The sequence below is a fragment of the Camelina sativa genome, chromosome 6, assembly GCF_000633955.1.
Source record: "Camelina sativa cultivar DH55 chromosome 6, Cs, whole genome shotgun sequence".
In the NCBI taxonomy this organism is placed as follows: Eukaryota; Viridiplantae; Streptophyta; class Magnoliopsida; order Brassicales; family Brassicaceae; genus Camelina; species Camelina sativa.
In genome coordinates this window covers 10,201,101-10,222,217 of record NC_025690.1, presented here as the reverse complement: position 1 = coordinate 10,222,217, position 21,117 = coordinate 10,201,101, and the positions used below count along the sequence as shown (strand labels likewise).

General features: G+C 42.6%; 3 protein-coding genes and 1 pseudogene across 3 annotated transcripts; 1 reads left to right on the top strand and 3 right to left on the bottom strand.

Annotated features, from left to right (window-relative positions):
• On the bottom strand, positions 141-1,030 carry LOC104698878 (annotated as a pseudogene).
• On the bottom strand, positions 5,887-10,952 carry LOC104698876. The gene is made up of 6 exons (XM_010414264.1): positions 10,599-10,952; positions 9,936-10,491; positions 9,692-9,796; positions 9,300-9,636; positions 6,193-6,301; positions 5,887-6,087 (listed from the first exon to the last, which is right to left on the bottom strand). Exons 1-6 carry the CDS (start codon positions 10,950-10,952, stop codon positions 5,887-5,889), a joined length of 1,662 nt encoding a protein of 553 aa, XP_010412566.1.
• Positions 15,162-15,764, bottom strand: LOC104698875 (putative F-box protein At1g58090). Its single transcript, XM_010414263.1, has one exon. It carries the CDS (start codon positions 15,762-15,764, stop codon positions 15,162-15,164), a length of 603 nt encoding a protein of 200 aa, XP_010412565.1.
• Positions 17,378-19,592, top strand: LOC104698874 (probable L-type lectin-domain containing receptor kinase I.5). The gene has a single exon (XM_010414262.2). It carries the CDS (start codon positions 17,378-17,380, stop codon positions 19,490-19,492), a length of 2,115 nt encoding a protein of 704 aa, XP_010412564.1. The 3' UTR covers positions 19,493-19,592.

Here is a 21,117-nt window from a genome sequence, read left to right as displayed (position 1 = left end):
GTAAGAAAAGGTGAAGGTAAATCATATAATATAAAACAAGAAAGTAAGAAAGCAACAATGTAATGGTGATCAAACTAGGAAAATATATAGACACAGGATTTAAACTGCATATATATAAAACAAGAAAGCAACAATGTGAATCAAACTTGTAAAACATTTCTTCTTGGTTCAGTACCTTCAGAGAAATTCATGGTGATCAAACTAGGAAGATAGACAAAGGATTTAAACTGCTTAGATGCCATTTCATCTATCTTAATCTTTTTGCACAGATCTCCCCTCACAATATAGACCCAAGCTTGTTTAGGTTTCTTGGCAAGAAAACACACAACGAAGGTCTTTCCATAGACATTATGATCGACGAAGAAACTTGAAGAAGTGTTGTTGCAAACCATGGGGAAGTTAGGTATTGAGATAGTCATGAACTTAATCCACACCACGTCCTCTCCATCGCCAATTTTCTTCTCTGTCACCCAAATGTTAACCCCTCTTCCTCCTGCGCATTGTTGTAACACTAAAAGCCGATCTCCCTTGTAAATCGTCAGGCCACGAGTATGGGAATTACTATGTGTCCCCTTAAACGGTAAAGTACAAAAGGTCTTTACTACCTCTTTCGAAAAATCGAGCATTCGGATGAAATACTGATGACCTTTATAAGCTGTCCAGTACAAACCCTGCAATTACATTCATCTACTATTTCTTCGCTGTAGAAACAAGGTTTCACACAATGAATTTGTTTGATAGGGAAACAAATTCACCTAAGAAATCTCTCAAAGAATCGGATCAACGCAAAAGAACAAAAGGGAATTAAAATCTCTTGGGGAAGAAGTTAGGGTTTCTCAAGAGATATGAAGAACTAGAGTTTTTGTATTAATTGCTGAATGCCTTACAATAGAGAAATTTTTCTCCTTTTATACAGTTTCGTTAGATTAAAGAATATATCAAATTTCCTTACAGCCCGAACCAAGATATGGAAAATTGCTGCTTCTTCTTCAAGTCGGTCATCAGGCGAATTGGGAAGTCGGCTTTCCATTTCTAGGGCTGGGCCTCCTTGTCCGAACAAGCCTTAGGTAGATCATTAGTTAGGAACTTTAACCGGATTCCCGGTTAAATAATCGATTTATTTTTCCTGTTTAGATCGGTATGTTACGACTGCTAAATCCCGCACCAACAATTAGTCCCCCCCCCCCAGTTCAGAATATTCGGAAGTGAATTCGAATTTCAGAACTTTAGGAAAGAAGATATCCGATCTAAACCATAAACAAAAATAGATTTATTATTTATTTACCTTTTGCTTGATCCTCCTCCACGTGTCGCATACGTCGCATCTGCTAGGTCGGAAGCTGAAAGGTCGTATAGGTTATGATGATTTTCGCAGGGTTGCCACTCATTCGATTCTATAAATATAGAGCTCCCCTCGTCATTTCTCATTTTTCGTCAACAACTCAAGATATTCCGCTCTACTCTCTCATCTCTTTGCTTATTTATATATATTTTTTTAATTGCAACTTTCGGCTTCCTCCGCACTCTCCGATCATCCATCATGACGAGCATTTCGGAACCTATCTCCTCGCCTGAAATCGAAGGTGATCAACTAATTCGGCGCAATTCCAAACGTAAGGCTGCCAATCCAAAACGTGTTACGCAGATCGGAGGATCTGTCAAATCCGGCTTTGAAGCTCAGCCGCTTTTATCCCGATGTTCGGCTGGGGCTTCCTCCTCTCGAACTCAACCCCTAAACCTGGGGTCAGATCGTCTCGAGGATGAAAACACCGAGTCACCCAACATCCATCTACGCCTGGAAGAAGATCGGTTCATTCCCTTGGGAATCTCGGTCAAAGATATTGATTCGCACTAGATCACGAAGAGCGAATTGGAGGCGAAAAAACTTTGAGTCAACGGTATGTTGAACTCCTGCGGTTTGGGTAACAGCGGCGTTACAATTATAATCCCACGTGATGACCAGCGTTCCTGGAACCCTCTAGAAGGGTACATCTATCTTTATGAAGACTATTTCACTGAATGACGCCTTTGGTTTCCGATTCCGGCTTTAATATCGCTGTACGCCCAAAGACGCATGATACCGATCTGCCAATTCGCTCCAGGTAGCATTTGTAACTTCGTCGCTGCCCTTACTATAGCGGCCAAAGTGAACATGAAACCGAAACATAACTTTCTTCCTGGCAAGAAAGTCAGCAATTTCAAAAAGTGGGCTGCCCGCTATTTTTTTGTTTACGTCGACCAATACTCGTTCGAGAACCCGCTGGGCTTCCATCGGAGAGTGTGGAATGGAACTCCTGGTAGATTTTTAATATCTTGTTTGCTTTGATCGATCGTGGCATTTCTAACTTGTTTTAACTTTCCGTCCTTTGTTTTCAGATTGCCCCTTCTATCTGACGCGTCTAGCTCGTGGTTTTCAATCCGTGAGAGACGCACTATTGTCCGGTATTAATCGGCATTGAGAATTCATCACTCGAATTCGTGTCAAGAAACCAATGGGCAAAGCCAGGACAAATTCCCGAGTTTCGCGAGTTTCACGAGTTCGTTGGGGCAAACTTCGGAACCTGTCGGATCATGCATAATCGAGGCCAGCTGCCTTGAAATTGTGCGTCCGAACTCCCGCGATGAAGTCCGATCTGATACCGTCCCTGTTCAAGATGTCGACGAACATGTCGACACAACCGGGTTTGAGGATAACGCGGAAACATGTAATCCTCCTTTAATTACGGAGGAGGCTAACATGTAACCCTCCGACTGCCGCACAGAATATCCTCTCGCTTGAAACCGGGGAGAGGAGAAAAAAGAAGAAGAAGAAGGAAAACAAGGGGAAGAAGATCGGTGATCCCGAGTCGCAATGCAGGATCAACCGCAAACGTTCGGCTGAAAATACCGGACTGGAATCTGCTGACCGATTCCGCCTAAAAAGGAGAAACGACAAAACTGATCGATTTGCCTTCGACTATTTTGGCGACAGTCCTTTGGTCACGAATCGAGCAGCCTCCGGTGAACTCTTTCGGAACCTGAAGATCTCCACTTGGATTCTTCCGGAAACGGATAAATTGGAGTTCGAAAAAGCATATCTCGACATCTTCGAATCCCACTTAATGGTTTGTATTACTGTTTTCCCTGGGCTTGTTTAAACTTCACATGGGTGATCTAATGCTCCTATTTTTTTTAACAGACCGCTGCTAAAATCAACGCGCTGACTCAACTGTACGATAGGCGATTAAAAACAGTATCGACTTCTGGATTCGAGTTTGATAAAATGAAGGAGTGCTTAGAACAGATTCGGGCGGACAGCAGGGCCAAAGATAATAGGATCAAGGAACTAGAAGCTATTATCGTCGAAAAAGACGAAGTCATTGCCCAGTCCGAACTGAAGATTGGCGATCTGAGCGCCCGGGCACTTACTCTTGAAGAGGAGAAGTCCGGATTGCAACGGGAGCGTGATGAGTTGAAGATTAAACTTGACTCTGAAGTCGCCAGACTCCGCTGGGACCGTCTGGAGAAAGTGCAACGAACGACAAAGAAGGCACAAAATCGATTGGATAGGGTGAAAGCCTTCCTGGTCGAGCAAGATACGGTAGTTCGCCCCAAGGAGGATATGCTGAATCAGGCTTTTGGACTTCAGGAGATGGTGCAGTATTTGGTCAGGAAAGGGACAACTATTCCCGAATAGAAAATCGCGGAGATCAACGAGAGAAAAGCACAGGCCCAGGAAGCCGTCGACAAGCTAGATGTCATTGAATTGGGAGAGAATGACCTCGTCATGTCTCCAGATCAGCTCGGCTTCGGGCTTCTTCGTCCTAGGATTGTGGCTCCTGATTCCGTGAGACATCAACACGGATCTAACGCCGCCGCCTTTCAAGTCGATCTATTAGATGGTTCGGATATCTAGCCGTTCGGATATCATTACCCCTTTTTTTGGTCGGATTTAGATATATGCCTTTCTTTTCTTTTTATTTCAGTAAATTTCCTTTTGGCATTTTGATGGAATATTTCCTTTAAAAAAAGAGGAAATTCCGACGAAGAGAAAAGTTAATTTCCTAATTCTAGAATTGGAAATCCATCCCCCGGGGATTAGTACAAATATTCCAGCATCTTTTCTGAATCATAAACTCAAAGCGAAGCAGGATTCATAAAGAATGCCAAGCTCCGTCGGCAGTATTGATCCCCCAGTTGAGATTGGGAATAATGTCCCGAAATTCTCGAATTCGGAGGCTATCGAGAGGGGGATGCCTTACTACCCAAACATCCGAGCTCCATGGATGCTGATGTTCCATGTTATTCCGGAAGCGAGAGCGGAACTGGAGACTTTCCTTCTACATATCGAAGAACGTCATGCTGAATATCGCAGCCGACTTGCTGCGGCAGAACAAACGCGGAACAATCTGTTATGCAAGCTAAAACTGCTTGAATCTCATCCTAGATTCTGGATCGAGAATGCATTCGACAGAGTGGCGGTTATGCCATCGTGCTTGATCGAGTATTGCAACGAAAGCTACTACTCGACGAACTTTCTGCCGAGCGAGCCAAGCTTTTCTCTTAGTGGCGAATTCATGCCCTCCGAAGTGAAACCGTTTTACATGAATAAACATGTTAATAATGTAGAGACCATTGCAGCTCATGCCTTTGTCCACCAGGTAACATTCTTAAACTTAATATGTCCTTCCCAGTGTCAGTCATAACTTAAGACTTTTTGGCATGCAGATCGAATCCGTGCATCAAGAGCAATGCCACAAACTTTACTATCATCGCCTGAAGAAAAATGAGATCGATGACCGTTTAGCTGTATTGGAAGCCGAGGTCGCCACTTTGAAAGCGAAGAGGAAAAGAACCATCAGTCTTCTCAACGAAGCCGAGCAGAAGATCAGGGCGCTAGAATCTCGTCCCGATGAATTGGAAAAAACAAGACTCCAGCTGATATGGCCTATGCCAAAACGTCTTAGGGTGGATACTCAAAAGATTGCAGTCGGGATTGCCCTAAGTTCCGGATAATTGATGTACTTGCAATTAGGGATTTGAACCATCCTTAATATTAGTATTATTTTATGAAGTATTGTCAAATTAAGACAAGTTGTGTATGCAATACATAAAATTATTATTCGGAAAATGTACAAGAAGCAGGACGTCTCCTGGCTTATATCCAGTAATTTTATGTTTTTACACAACTTGTGGAAGCAACCCCCTGGGCTCCGAAGAGATGGGTTCTTAAGGTGGGACATTTATCACTAACAGAATGTGTTTGTTCGGAGGGCGAGATGCTGGGCTCGGCTTGTCTCCTTTGCTTTAGTTCGGAAGTCTGACTGCAAAATTATTCTTTGGATTCGGCTAACAATTCCGTCCAAACTAAAGGTCGGGTGCGAAATAAATACTCTGGGTTCGGCTTATCCCTACCACTGAAATATAGACGTCGGGTGCGAAATAAATACTCTGGGTTCGGCTTATCCGTACGTAAGAAAGTTTGTACGCTGTGACGCAAGTTGATCACCTGGCCAGGGTGTCAAAAATATGTTAATGAGTTCGGTCCGAACTGAAGTACAAAGAATATATTAATGAGTTCGGACCGAACTGAAGTATATTTAATTGATGTATTTTATTGTGTATATATATATATATATATATATATTAATGGTTTTTTTTTAGAGGACTGACTCCTTTGCAACAAGAGCTCCGAGGGTACCGAGCTCACCGTAAAAGAATGGGTGCATATATCAAGGCGCTTCGCCCGAAACTTGACTAGCTCCATCGACTCTACCGTAAGGGACCATTTGAGTTCTGGACGGGCTTATCGACGAAGGTTTCTTCCTGGCGCAGTGGCGTATGGATCGTCTGCTCGCTGAGCATGTTGTGTTCAAAGAACTGGTCGCTCGTATGGAGATGCCCGATCTACCTGAAGGCGACCGTGAACCCTTCGGGGAAACTGCTCTTAGAAGAAGTCTGTGGAGGAGGAGAATGATAAGAAGAGTTCCCATATGTTCTAATATAACCATTGTTCTGTTGCTGTTTCTGGTAATCTGGTTTAGGAGTGTAGCCTGAAAAGTTCCCACTGTAAGGCTTGTTGCTTTGTTGATTACCGAATCCCTGACCCTGATTCCCATATACAAAGTTGACATCTGCTTCTTCATTCCCAGTCTCAGGTTGTGGCTCAAATGATTCAACTTCAGCAGCAAAGTGAACTAATTTCTTACCAACCAAACGATTGTGAACTGAATCCAGCTTGGCATTAACAGAAGCAAGCTGGTTTGAATCAAATCCTCCATGCAATCTCTTCCTTTCAGTATTTGTTCTCTTAGTGCTATTGCTGGAACCCAAATTCTCAATCAAAACTTCAGCATCTTCTGGGTATCTTGTCTTGAAATTTCCATGGCTTGCAGCATCCAAAGCTAGCTGATATTCCCAGTCAATCCCTCTAAAAAAGATACTCAACAGCTGCACTCTTGAAAAGCCATGGTGTGGACAGTCCCTTTGATATGCCTTGAATCTTACCCAAGCTGCCTTGAAAGCTTCATCTGGTCTTTGCTTGAAGGAGGACAGCTTGACTCTTAGCTCATCTGACATGGCATCATCATAAAAGTAGTTGAGAAAAGCCACCTTCACTTGTTGCCAAGATGTCAAAGAACGAGCTGGCAACTGTTTCAACCATTGAGATGCTTCTCCTGCAAGTGAATATGGGAAAAGCTTGCAGTAGATGTAGTCTTCAGTTACTCCATTGACCTTGATACTGGTCACCAGGTCTTCAAAGTGCTCAATATGGTCCAAAGCTTTCTGATTTGGCAGGTTAGAGAAGGGTCTTTGTCTAACTAGCTGGAAGTAGGCAGGCTTCAGCTCAAAGTCATTCCTTGGGAATGGAGGTGGAACAATTGCAGAGCGGTTTTCATACATCAAATCAGCTCTGTTGAAGTCTGCAATAGTCCTGATCAGATCTCGGTTGTTCTCCTGTCTTCGAACCGGATTCTGGACGTGGTTTGCAGCTCCACGTACGTCTGCTGGAGGTGGGTGTCGATCGATACCCTCTGGGGTGCGTCGATCGACACCAAGGTTCTATTCCGCAGCGACAACGACTTCAGCAATTATGTTGCCTTCCGCATCAAGCTTTTGGCCCTGCCCATTGCGCAAGTGGCCCTCTTGATCTCTCAAAGCACCATCCTCATCACGAACCAGAATGATTGTGTTAACCATCTTCAAGGATTTGGCTGCTTTTTTGTTCTCACGCTCAAGTTTTCCCAACTCTTGGTTTGAAAGATGCACAGTGGGATCAGTCTTGTTGCTCCTTGTGTGAGGTCTTAGAGGCATGCACCTGAAACACAAAAGAGAAGAAAAACAAAAACGTGTAAGTAGAAAATAAAAAGAAAAATTTAGACGAAATTAAAAACTCAAATCTAATGGTAGATCAAAGAGTCCCCGGCAATGGCGCCAAAATTTGATATGCTCAAATTTATCCGAGAGCTACTCTCTCAAATTAAGAGGTCACTGTAAGACTTAGGGGTCGAATTCCACAAGGACTCAAGACTACACAATAAATTATAGAGTTTTATGATTACGCTAAACAAGATGATTTAAATGAAATAGGCAATGCAAAATATTAAAATAAAACTGTTGTAAATTCAGAAGATCAAAAAGCTAGGTCCAAGAAATTTCTCAGGAAATTACAAAATATTAAATTAATAATTAAATAGAATTCAAGCAATTAAAAATCAGATCTAGAACTCTAAACTCTTTTGTAAAATAAATCAGTTCTCATTGCAAATATTATCTAAATTTAAAACCAGAAAATCCAAATCTCTTTGTAAAATTCTAGGTTAAAAATCAGCTTTAAAAACAAGTTTAGATTGTTCACAAAATTACTAAATCAAATCTCTTTGCAAGAAGTAATTTTGCTCATCAAAAGGTTTTTGTCAGAAAAATCAATTATATTCTCATATCAATCAATAATCCTAAGATCTAAATCCAGATGGCTAATCAAAGATCTAGAATTAAGAACAACCTATGATGAAGATCTAAAAGATAAATAATCCTAAATAAACAGATCTAATAACTCATAAAATCCCTGTAAAAAACTCTGAACCTAACAAGCAAACTACTTAGACATATTCAATGAAGAACAAAACATAATTCTGAATAATAAGCAATTGAAATTAAAAGAGTAAAGAGGGAGTTCAAGAATTCTTCTCTCAAAGCAGTTCAGATCTCTCTCCCAAAAGCTCTCAAAATCTCACAGGGTTGCAGAAAAATAAAACTTGCTAGAATAAAACTTCCAGGTTTTCTAAAACCCAAAAACACTATATATATGTCCTAAAACATGTCAGGGACTTGTGTTGCAGTTTAGGAAAACTTTGGGTAAAATTGTAAAACTTCCAATTTTGTGTTTCTTCATCGGCTGAAGAGGGTGTCGACCGATGCTCCTAAGTGGTGTCGATCGATGCCCTTGTTTTGATCCGAGTCCAAATTGATTCTTCGAGATTTATGCTCCAAAATGATCCAAATTGCTCCACTTTGCTCCTTTTGTGCCAAAGTCCTATAAAACCTGCAAAGACTCAAAAACATCCTAAAAAACAACTCAAAAGACTCTAAAAGACTCCTTATATCTTTGTTGAAAACCACAAAAACCATGATTTATCAGAGGACATGGTATCCAGGGGTTCCGGATTGCCAATTGAAAGACTTTAAGCCTTGCAGCGGGAGCGGCAGATGTGGCGAACTGCGGTGAGCGAACTGGCGGTGGAAGAACCTTTGGAGTCCGACCTGTCCGACCCAGCTCCCATCCTGAGATTGCAGGACCGTCCAAAATGCTAGAGGGCTTGTGACTTCCCATGGGAACTGGTTCGCCGATAGGATACTTACTGCCTAGCGTTGTTTTTATTTATATTATTTTTCTTTTTTTTAGTTTGTTTTTTTTATGCCGATCTACCGAACTGAATATAATTGACTCGCACATTCAATGGAAATTTCGACAACAACAAACTTTATTGATATTCTAGCTGCATTCGCTCATCATTTAACAAAAGATAAGGAATTGCCTACATACCCTGAAAGAGGGATCAAGCCAGCCGTAGTTCATATTACAAACGAAACATAGGTGGAGGTCGGGTTCCCGAAACCTCCTAAGTAAGGTCGCGAAGGCGACCTAATAATAATAACGCTTCAAATGTGCCGTGTTCCATGAGTTCCTGATTCGTTCTCCAGCCATGGTCATAAGCTCGTAAACGCCAGGACGAACTGCTTTGGATATGAGGTATGGCCCCTCCCATCAAGCGCCGAGTTTACCGGCGTTGATTTCTCTGGTATTCTCGTAAACTTACCGAGTTGCTGTGTCTTGGTAGTGTTGGATCCGGACTAGAGCCTGGTTGCGTAATTCTTCAGCAAAGTCGATGTGATCGATCAGCATGTTGTTATTAAGGTCGGGATTATCGACCATCATGGTTCGACGAAGTGCCGGGACACCTGCTTCTGCCGGGGCGATCGCCTCAATCCCATAGGCCAGAGAGAGAGGGGACTGTCCTGTAGATCGCCGCGGGGTTGTTCGGTAAGACCACAATACACCATCGAGATGATCTGCCCACACTCCTTTTCTCCGACCGAGTCGTTTCTTCAGCCCATCAACGATCGATTTGTTCGTCACCTCGGCTTGACCGTTCCCTTGAGGATATCGGGGAGGTTATGTACTCAGACGAATTTGCCACTTACTATGTACCATTATCAGTGACGATTTCATAAGGAAGTCCGTGACGAGATATGATGTTTTTCCATATGAAATTTGTCACGTCCAAAGACTGGATCTTAGTGAATGACTGCGCTTCTGCCCATTTAGTGAATTAATTGGTGAGTACCAGGATGAAGTTCTTGGACCTCGATGGCGGCAGAGGACCTACAAGATCGATGGCCCAACGCATGAAAGGATATGGAGCCGTAACAGTGCTCAACAGTTCATGTGGGACGTGTCGCATTGGCCCATGATGTTGGCATGTGGGACGTGTCGCATTGGCCCAAGGCCTCGCAGTCGGCAATCATGGTTGGCCAGTAATGACGATCCTTCTTGATCTTTAAAGCAAGCATCCGTCCGCCGGAGTGGTTACCACCGTCACCTTCGTGTACTTCCATCATGATTCGTTCGGCTTCTTTGCGACTAACGCAGGTAAGGAATACGCCGGACCAACTGCGTCGGTATAAATTTCCATCCAAAAGAATGTACCTAGCACTTCCGGCTTTTAAACGCCGAGTTGTCCATCGTTTCGGCGGGACAACTCCTTTGGAGATATAGATCTTAATCTCGACTTGCCAATCATCGGGTGGCGTTGTGACATCCGTTAGGTCTTCTATTGGTTCGTCGACTTCCATTGGAACCGAATCATCATTGATGACGGAGACTAGGTTAGCTAGATCGATGTTGGGTGCCTCGATGCATTCGACAGGAATAGTGCGTTGCAAATCTGGATCCGGGCAATTTGCCAACGATGCGAGAGCGTCTGCCGATGTGTTCTCACTTCGTGGGACCTTTGTCAGTAAAAAAGAAATGAATTCCGCAGACAATGTCCGGACCAACTAGCGGTATGCTCCCATTCGCTCGTTCTAGCGTCAAATTCGCCACTGATTTGGCTGACCACCAGCTGGGAGTCGCAGAAAACTTGCAGTTGTTTCACCCCGAGTCCTCGTGCTAACCAAAGTCCTGCGAGAACGGCTTCGTACTCCATTTCGTTATTTGACGCTTTGAAATTGAGCTTCAATGCTTTTTCAAGCACTTCGCCCTGAGGAGATCGGAGAATAAGCCCCACGCCGGATCCCTGATGAGATGATGAACCATCGACGAACATTGTCCAATGCTCCTCTTTGGGAGTCGGATCTCCGAGGTTAGGAGAAAGTTCAGTGATAAAATCAGCTAAGACCTGTGACTTCAAACTTGGACGAGAATGATATTCGATGTCATATTCACTCAGCTCGACCGCCCACTTTGCCATACGTCCTGATTGAAGGGGGTTATGGAGGATAGTTCAAAGTGGCTGATCGGTACACACGACGACGGAATGCGACTGAAAATAGGGTCGAAGTTTACGCGCAGCGACAATCACAGCGAGGGCCAACTTTTCCAAGGTGGGATATCGTGACTCCGCGTCATTGAGGGCTTTTCTGGTGTAGAAGATCGGTTTTTGGTCGCCGCTCTCGTCTCAGACTAATATGCCGCTAACTGCCGAACTAGAAACCGAGACGTAAAGGTATAATGTTTCATCGTCTTCTGGTTTGACTAGCACCGGGTGACTGGTCAGATATTCCTTCAACTGCCGAAAGGCGATCTCGCAGCCTTCGTCCCAATGAAAATCTTTGTTTCCTCGGTGAAGCTGATAGAAGGGCAGACATTTGTCCGTTGATCGGGCAATGAAACGATTTAGAGCAGCGATCCGGCTGGTCACACGTTGAACTTCCTGTTTGTTAGTAGGGGATGGGAGTCCAAGTATGGCTTCAATATGTTTAGGGTTGGCCTCTATTCCTCGCTTAGTAACGATGTAACCTAGGAATTCGCCTGATGTGACTCCAAACGTGCACTTTGTCGGATTCAGTTTCATCTGGAATTGATCCAAATGTCAAAGCATTCGACGAGATGTGGAATATGTTGCTCTGCAATCAGAGACTTGACCAACATATCATCGATATAGACCTCCATAGTTCGTCTAAGCAGATTGGCGAACATCATATTGACCAATCGTTGGTAGGTTGTCCCGGCGTTTTTCAGTCCGAATGGCATAACTTTGTAACAATAAGTTCCTCTCTCCGTGATGAATGCCGTTTTTTCACGATCCGTCGAACTCATGGTGCTTTGGTTGTATCCAGAGAAGGCGTCCATGAACGAGAGCAATTGGTTCCCAGCTGTGGCTTCAACGAGATGGTCTATGTGCAGCAAAGGGAAGCTATCCTTAGGACACGCCTTGTTGAGATCGGTGAAGTCCACACAGACTCTCCATTTTCCGTTCTTCTTTTTAACCACGACCGGGTTGGCCAACCAATCAGGGTACTAGACCTCCATTATTTGATCTGCTTTGAGTAAGCATTCGACCTTGTCTTGGAATGCTTTTGCCCGATCTGGACCCAGACGCCTATGTTTCTACCTAACTGGTTTGAACGTTGGGTCGATATTGAGCCTATGGCAGATGACGTCGGGACTAATCCCGACCATGTCCTTTGCCGATCAAGCAAATGTGGAGGAACGAGACTGTAGGAAAGCGATGAGCTTTGCCTTAATATGGTCTTCCAGTTCAACCCCCACTCCGACAGTTCGTGATGAATCCGAAGGGTCGATGTTTGCTTGGATTATCCGACACTCTGGAGACTTGCAGGTCTCCCTCCGGCTTATGGGGACTGACTAGATGGTCCCCGCTCTGTAATTGCTACGCGTCCTGGTCTTTCCTTTGTTTCTTCTCGATTACGGAGCAAGATCGGGCCATCCTTTGATCGCCATAGAGCGTGCAGATCCCTGTAGAGCTCGGAAATTTAAGGCAGAGATGGTAAGTTGACGGTACGGCTTGCATCGCGTATATCCATGGTAATCCCAAAATGGCGTTGTAAATTGGGGGTGCATCGACGACCACGAACTTAGTTTTTCGGGTCACTCCTCCAGCACGCACTTGTAGTTTTACATTGCCCATCGACTTTTTAGCAATCCCATCGTAGCCGGTCAACGTTTGGGTCTTGGGTTTCACCTGTTCGGGTGTGATGACCATCTTCTCTAGCGTTTGCCAGAACAAAACATTTACGGTGCTCCCATTATCCACCCAGAATACCTCGACGTCGAATTCGCCCATAGTTACTTCGATAACCATTGGATCCGAATGAGGATTTTGAATCCCTTTGGCATCTTCCGGTGTGAACGATTTGGGGTCCGAATAGAGTGGAGGTTCCCTCGAGACCGCCTGAAGGCTGCAAATTTGACGTGCCCACTTTTTTAATGCTCGAACGGAATCGATGCAATCCTCAAGCGGGCCAAGTATCATAGTTATTCGGCCTCGGTGAAGGGAGTTGGCGCGCTTGGGGTTCTGCCCCCGTTGTCGCTTTAGGGGACCAGGTAGCTCGTTTTCTTGGCGTGTCTCTTCTTGATGGTCGACGAATACTTGACTCGCTGGCTGTTGAATACTGTTAGTCGGGCCGTTATTTGCATAACCGCTACCGCTACCACCTGCACCGCGGCCACCATTAGATCGACCACCTCGCCATCCTCCACGGCGACCTCTCCCCCCTCGGGAACTTTTGGGTTGAAAAACGGCTTCCACTTCGCCAGAAAGATATTTTCCATATAGATAATTCTTCAAGTGCATGCACTCGTGCGTGGAATGGCCAGGTACCATGTGGAAGTCACAGTACAACTCCTTTGGGTCGGATGTCGGTTTACTTTGGCCATCGACTTCGGAAACCGCGTGAACTATGCCCTTCTTTCGGTCCTGAGGGTCGTGATGCTTTCGGGGCTCGTGGTATTCCTCCCGATTCCTAACCTTCGTGGGGGCTGGAGGTTCGGGTGCCATTTTTGCAGCCAATCGGGCGTCCTCATCTTCTACGAGCGTGAACCACGAGGCTCGATGTAGCGCATCATCGAGATCTTTGGGTTCCCAGATGTTGAGGTCTTTTCATAAGGCTGAACCGGGAAGTAGACCTTTTCTGAAAGCAGCAATTGCGGCATCTTCTGGGACAGAAACGTTTGCCAGTTTCTCTTTAAATCTGCCCAGGAAGCTACAAATGGGCTCGCCAGGTTCTTGGGCCATCTCCCAGAGATCCGAACTCGTCACACCTCGTTCGATGAAAATTCGATAATGATTGAGAAAAGCTGTTGACAATTGGGTGAAGTTGTCAATCGAATTCGACTCAAGCCTTGTGAACCAAGTTGAGGCGGGACTGGAAAGACTATTGACGAACAGTTGGCAGTATCCAATATCCCTCTATTCGTCAGTAAATCGCGCCTTGGCCACGGTTGCCATGAAAGATGTCATGAAAAGGACTGGATCCTTATCTCCAAGGTAAGTCGGGAGCTTCAACTTGACGTTTGGTATGGCGGCCTGCAGAATCCGCTGTGTTAAATGAGTGCGCCGAGTGACCTCGACAATCGTGTCGATCTTAGGGGCTGTATTGATAGCCCGATGGAGGAGAGAACTCATGCCGCGAATCTGCGACTGGATTTCCTCGATCTCAAGGTGAGGTCCCATGCTTGTTGAAGGAGCGGCCTGGATGAGCGGGGTCTTACTGATCCGTGAGTTCGGATTTGACGGCCGGATGATTGATGTTGCCAAGGGAGGGAGAGTCCTTCGTTCCTCTTGGTCGACCGTCAGTATGTCTGAGAAATCGAGACAACGTGTGAGATCGCCTGTCCTGGGTGCAGGCGATTGCCCTGCAGAGAGTGGTGATGGGGTCGTCTGAGTTACGACAGCATCAACTCTGCGGTTGGTGTCAGAGATCATCTGGTAGATCTCCTTTGTCATGGTGCCGAACAAGATTTTGAAATCTTCCATACAGACAACCTGCGGGATTGACGCCGCCGTCGTAGCGCGATCAGGGAGATCTTCGGTTCGGACGCCAGGTTGCTGCTCCGTGACGGGCGTCATTTCCCCATTCGAAGGTTGTCCATCCGAACGTCGGATATGCTTGAGGAGGTGCGATTTGCTTCTTTGTTGGAAATTGGAGACATCATTGTTAGTTTTGAGAGATTAACTTGTAAAGACGATTTTGCTTCCCCCACAGTCGGCGCCAATTATAGAAACAAGGTTTCACACAATGAATTTGTTTGATGGGGAAACAAATTCACCTAAGAAATCTCTCAAAGAATTGGATCAACGCTAAAGAACAAAAGGGAATTAAAATCTCTTTGGGGAAGAAGTTAGGGTTTCTCAAGAGATATGAAGAACTAAGGTTTTTGTATTAATTGCTTGATGCCTTACAATGGAGAAGTTTTTCTCCTTTTCGTTAGATTACATAATATATCAACTCTCCTTACAGCCCAAACCAAGATATGGAAAATTGCTGCTTCTTCTTCAAGTCGGTCATCAGGCGAATTGGGAAGTCGGCTTTTCATTTCTAGGACTGGGCCTCCTTGTCCGAACAGGCCTTAGATAGATCATTAGTTAGGACCTTTAACCAGATTCCCGATTAAATAATCGATTTATCTTTTCGGTTAGATCGGTATATTAGGGGTGCTAAATCCCGCACCAACATTCGCGATAAGTATTAAAACGTTGACTGGTATAATATGTAACATTCCACGCATTGGTTGCAAATTTGAAGACTTCCAACTTCGTAATAACTTCATTAAACATCTTAGTCATAGTCCCAAGAAACTTGCAACTCCCAATAATCTTGTAACTCTTTTCGGTGCTACTACCATCATAACCCATGCTCGGACTGCTGCGACGTGGACGCTGATCATCCGGGTCAATCAATTCAGTCCGATTAAATAACGGGTTTCGAACCACGGCTCCATGATCAGAGTTGTGCAAGAACAAGTAACCATCGCAGGTCCCCTTGAGATCATAACGGGGACCGCGTAAATCAAAACATAAATCACTAATCTTTATAGATGGGTCTTCGTTGTTGAGATCGAAGCTTATCAAATAAATATGGGAATGCGTCTTTAACAAGATTTCTGGGCGACCGCAAGCAAAGTTTCTGTCGACGAATCTCTTATTGTTGAAAAGAGTGTTCCATCCTTTGCAAACGGATCTGAAGCGAACGAGAGATCGAGGTGGGACTCGAACCAGTATTTCTTCTTCAAGGTCTGATGGAAGCTTTCTCACCGTCATTAGCGCAACCATTATTAGGGTTTTTTTGTAAAGGAAAGAAACGAGTACAAGTTATTGCACTTTCTCCTTTCGGTTCATATAATCTATATATATAATTCTTTGAGAAAATAAAAGGTAATTTAGTCCACTGTCTTTTTCCAAACTAAACTTCTGGTAATTGCCATTTTGCTATTTCTCTTTTCTAGAGTCAAAACCTATTATTTATTTTTGACAGGAAAAAAAAAAGGAAAAAAAAAACATATACTGTAGTAGTTTATTGATGGCACGAAGTAAAAACCGGCAGCTAAAAATAACACGGATTTAGAATTATAGATTCTCTATGAACTCCATAGCTATTGGATGGTTGCGAACCTCTATCATATACCTCGTGGTCGCTCCACTGTTATGTTTCTCACTGACAAGAACAAAAGTTGTCTTGACAAGAAACTGATCTTGAGAAGAAAACAGTGTCTTTTTTTTTTAATATTAGGTAAATATATGTATTACAAAGCTGCATGAGATCACCTTATAGGTTCATCAGCTAGACCTTCTAGGCTTGACAAACAACTATAATAAAAGGAAACTACAAACGCACATTTGAGGGCATCAAATACAACAACAATTTGCGTAAATCAGTCACTTTTATAGTCACTTTTATAATCAGTTCTATAATATTATCTAGCTGTTACTGTCCAGTTTGTAATGCTAATAAAGATATGATGAGATGCGGACGCTAGTACACTTTGTAATTGTTGTAATCATAATTACTTCCATAGTTCCATTATCTCTCCAGCTAAACGAAGCTCTCTGTTTCACTAGCAGCAATGTCTAATCGATTGCTTCTGATCTGGTTGATGATCTCCCTAAGCTTTGATATCTTCTACTTTGACTTTTTGAGTACTTCTTTCCCTTACTATAATATAAAAAATATCATGTAAAGAAAGATGCGATTCATTTAACGAATTTTTCTATGTGGGTACAGCATGTAGTAGTTTCATTTGTTTCCGGCTGATGTTGGGATTAGAATATTTAACACTGTGAAGCAGTTCTTTATTTATATAAATTTACAATACTGCTAACTGTTAAGAGTAATGCCAATGAAAAGTAAATGCATATGATGCTGGTAGGCTGTGATTATCATTATATTAAAATAAGTTCACATCCTTTTATCTGCAGCCAGCGAAGTTTAATCAGAGAAGGATGAATTATTAACTTGTGGATTGCTTCTGATCTGGTATATTTTTACGTATTTGTTTTCTTACTACTAAGCACCATAAGAAATTATATAAGTAGCTGCTGCAATATGAGGAAAATCCGGTAAAAGATTATGGGTACTAAATCCAAGACACATGTCATGAATGATTAATATAATAAACTTCTCTTTGTTTAGTACTCACTCTTCTAGCACTTTCATTCGTTCTTTGGACTAAATTTGGATTTAGTTTTGTTAAATTTGGATTTTGAACATTAACCACGTGAAGTTATGATGATTTATATAATATTATCTATCTGTTACTGTTCAGTTTGTAATGCCAATAAAGATATAGATGCTAGTACACTCTGTAATTGTTGTAACCATAATTACTTCAATTATCTCTGCAGCTAGACGAAGCTCTCTGTTTTCATCAGCAGAAATGTCTACTGGATTGCTTCTGATCTGGTTGATCTCTTTCTTTCATCTAATCTCTATGTCAACTTCATCAAAAGAAACCAGTTTTGTTTTCAACAGCTTTGGTCAAGAAAATCTTTCTCTCGACGGTTCTGCTACATTGCTTCCCAATGGATTACTCCAACTTTCCAAGGACTCACAACATCAAATGGGTCATGCTTTCATCAAGAAGCCAATCGTGTTCAGCTCCTCTAAACCACTCTCCTTTTCAACACATTTCGTGTGTGCTCTAGTGCCTAAACCGGGATTTGAAAGCGGCCACGGAATTACCTTTGTGATATCTCCTTATGTGGATTTCACTCGAGCGCAACCAACTCGGTACATGGGGGTTTTCAACGCCTCAACACATGGATCTCCTTCTTTTCACCTCTTTGCTGTTGAGCTCGACACTGTTAGAAACACAGATTTTCTTGAGACTAACAATAACCACGTTGGGATTGATGTCAATAACCCCATTTCAGTCGAGTCAGCACCTGCTTCTTATTTTTCCAAGACAGAGCAGAAGAATGTGAGCATAAACCTCTCGAGTGGGAAACCTATACAGGTCTGGGTTGATTACCAAGGAACTCTACTTAATGTTTCTGTTGCTCCTCTTGAAGCTGAGAAGCCAAGTTTGCCTCTTTTGTCACGATCCATCAATCTTTTAGAACTTTTCCAGAGTAAGAGATTGTTCGTTGGGTTCTCTGCAGCAACAGGGACAGCAATCAGTTACCATTATCTTCTTGGGTGGAGCTTCAGCACAAGCATGGAATCATTGAAGCTACTTGACATCTCAAAACTTCCTCTAGTTCCTTCGCCTAGACTTAAGCATAAGACACCATATGTTTTGATTATCGCTCTGTCCGTTGGAGTTGGTATCATAGTAATAGCTGTTCTTGCGGGATTTTATTACCACAGGAAGAAGAAATATGCGGAAGTAAGTGAACCATGGGAAAAGAGATATGTTACGGACAGGTTCTCTTACAAATCTTTATACATAGCAACAAAAGGGTTCCACAAGGATAGGTTTCTTGGAAGAGGTGGTTTTGGAGAAGTGTACAGAGGAGATCTCCCTCAGAACAGAACTGTAGCTGTGAAGAGAGTTTCCCACGATGGTGAGGAAGGGATGAAGCAATTTGTGGCAGAAGTCGTGAGTATGAAAAGTCTGAAACACAGGAACCTTGTTCCACTTCTCGGGTATTGCAGGAGAAAAGGCGAGCTTTTACTTGTCTCTGAGTACATGCCTAACGGTAGTCTTGACCAACACTTGTTTGATGACCAAACTCCGGTTCTTTCTTGGTCTCAAAGACTTGTGATTGTGAGAGGTATAGCATCAGCTCTCTTCTATCTCCATAGAGAAGCTGAACAAGTTGTTTTGCACCGAGATATCAAAGCCTCCAACGTTATGTTAGATGCTGAATTGAATGGAAGGTTAGGAGATTTTGGTATGGCTAGGTTTCATGACCATGGAAGCAATGCAGCAACAACAGCAGCGGTTGGCACTGTAGGATACATGGCTCCTGAGCTAATAACAATGGGAGCTTCCACTGTAACCGATGTTTATGCCTTTGGTGTTTTCATGCTCGAAGTAGCCTGTGGGAGGAAACCTGTTGAATTCGAGGTGCAAGTTGAGAAACGTTTTCTGATCAAATGGGTTTGTGAATGCTGGAAGAAAGATTCTTTGCTTGATGCTAAAGATCCAAGATTGGGAGAAGAGTTCGTACCAGAGGAAGTAGAGTTGGTTATGAAACTAGGGTTGTTGTGTACAAACATCGTGCCAGAATCTAGACCAGCAATGGGACAAGTGGTTCTTTGCTTGGCCGGGAATCTACCATTGCCAGATTTTTCACCGTACACGATTGGAATAGGTTCGTTTACTCCTGTAGTGGTTGATGCAGCCTCGCTTAACGTCTCATTTACTTCAAGAAACTGGTCAGCTCCTTCAGCCTCTTCTTCCTCAGCTAACAACTCAAAGGAGGTTGAACATCCATTGGAATCTAAGAACTCTCTAAACGTAGTTTCTGAACCCGAAGTCATCGAGTCGTCTCTCCAGGACAAACAGTGGCAGATAATGAAGTTTTCTCTAGAACAATCATCCTAATTTGTGAATGTTTCTTCATGTCTTTCTTTACTGTTCGATTACTCTTTAACTGTCTGTTTAATTTTACTGTTTAAAAATCGCGTTTAATCGGATGAGTTGATATAAATTTTGAGTGGTATAACAGTTAAGTATTTTGTTAATTCGTGTCGTGTAGTAAAACATTTGTTAATTTGCTGACTCTTGAACAAATAAAAAACGATTCTAATCAAATTCGGTTTAAACTGGTTAACCCGGTTCGTGCGTTTGGGCTTCCATGACCATTATATTGACTTTTTCGAAGTGAATGTGTCCATAAACGTTTTGGAATCCTTCAGAGATGACTTGGTCAGCTACAAAAAACCCTTAATTGGATTGAAAAATTTTATACTCCAAAGTTTGTGGCACATATGAATATACTAAGACTAGAGAGAATGCTAGTCTATATAAACTCTACAAGACATTTGAGATTCCATTGGGAGTAGCATGAAATACTTCTACAAGAGGCAAGTACTTTGCTTTATGTTTGCTTCCGTTGACCTTGGGAATTGGGATAACCAGAGTATAGAGTCTTTCGAGCAGTACGATATGATTATTCGGTTTTGATATGTTATTAGAATTATGGTGTTATACCTTTTTAATTAGATTTAAGGTTTTATATAATTTACTTTTAACAAGAGAGATAGGTCGGTTTGTAATGTTCTCTATAAGAATCCTATTATGCTAATGAGAATTTCAAGCTTCCAACAATTAACCTAATTCTCAAAAAGAGATTTGGGTTGGAAGTTAGCTCTTAAATCTCTTGTTCTTAAGTTTAAGCAATGGGTGTGGCTAATAAAACTAAGGCTAAGGCTTAGGCTCCATGGACAATTTAAGCTAAATGTAGCTAATAATAATTCTTGTATCATAAACAACATATTATCAGGTAAAAGAAAACAAAAAACCAGTATATATGAAATTACTAAAATTGTTTACATTGAACAAGTTTGAAAAATTTAGAACTCATCAAACAAAGAATCAACCTATTAAGCTTTTACAAATTAAGAAATCATGAACCAAAAACTCTCACCAAATGAACTTCTTGATAGATCTTGGATATATTGCCATGGATCATGCATCTACAATATAGTTTTGGATATTATCTCTTGGGTACTATGCTTATCCATCTGATTTAACACAACAATCTCTTAAGTCCAAACTCAAACATAATGAACTTCAAACCATCCAAGTACATCCACTAAACTCTGACCACGTGGTCATAACCCCAATTTTGCTAACATGTGCTTGTTGGACAGGATCACATCCTTTCTTATTTTCAGCTTCAATCAACCAACGATGTTTCTTCTCAACAGCTACACGTTTCAGATTAAGAAACATCGTTGGTTGATTGAAGCTGAGAAGAAGAAAGGATGTGCTCAACAAGCACATGTCAGCAAAATTGGGGTTATGACCACGTGGTTAGAGTTTAGTGGATGTACTTGGATGGTTTGAATTTCATTATGTTTGAGTTTGGACTTGCTCACTCTTGCCATCCTCTTTATCATAAAATGAAATGTTCCCTCACTCTTCACACGAGCCAACATAGTCTCATCACCACAAGTATGTAACAAGTAGTAACTCATTGTAACAGTAGTCACATTCCCCCCCCC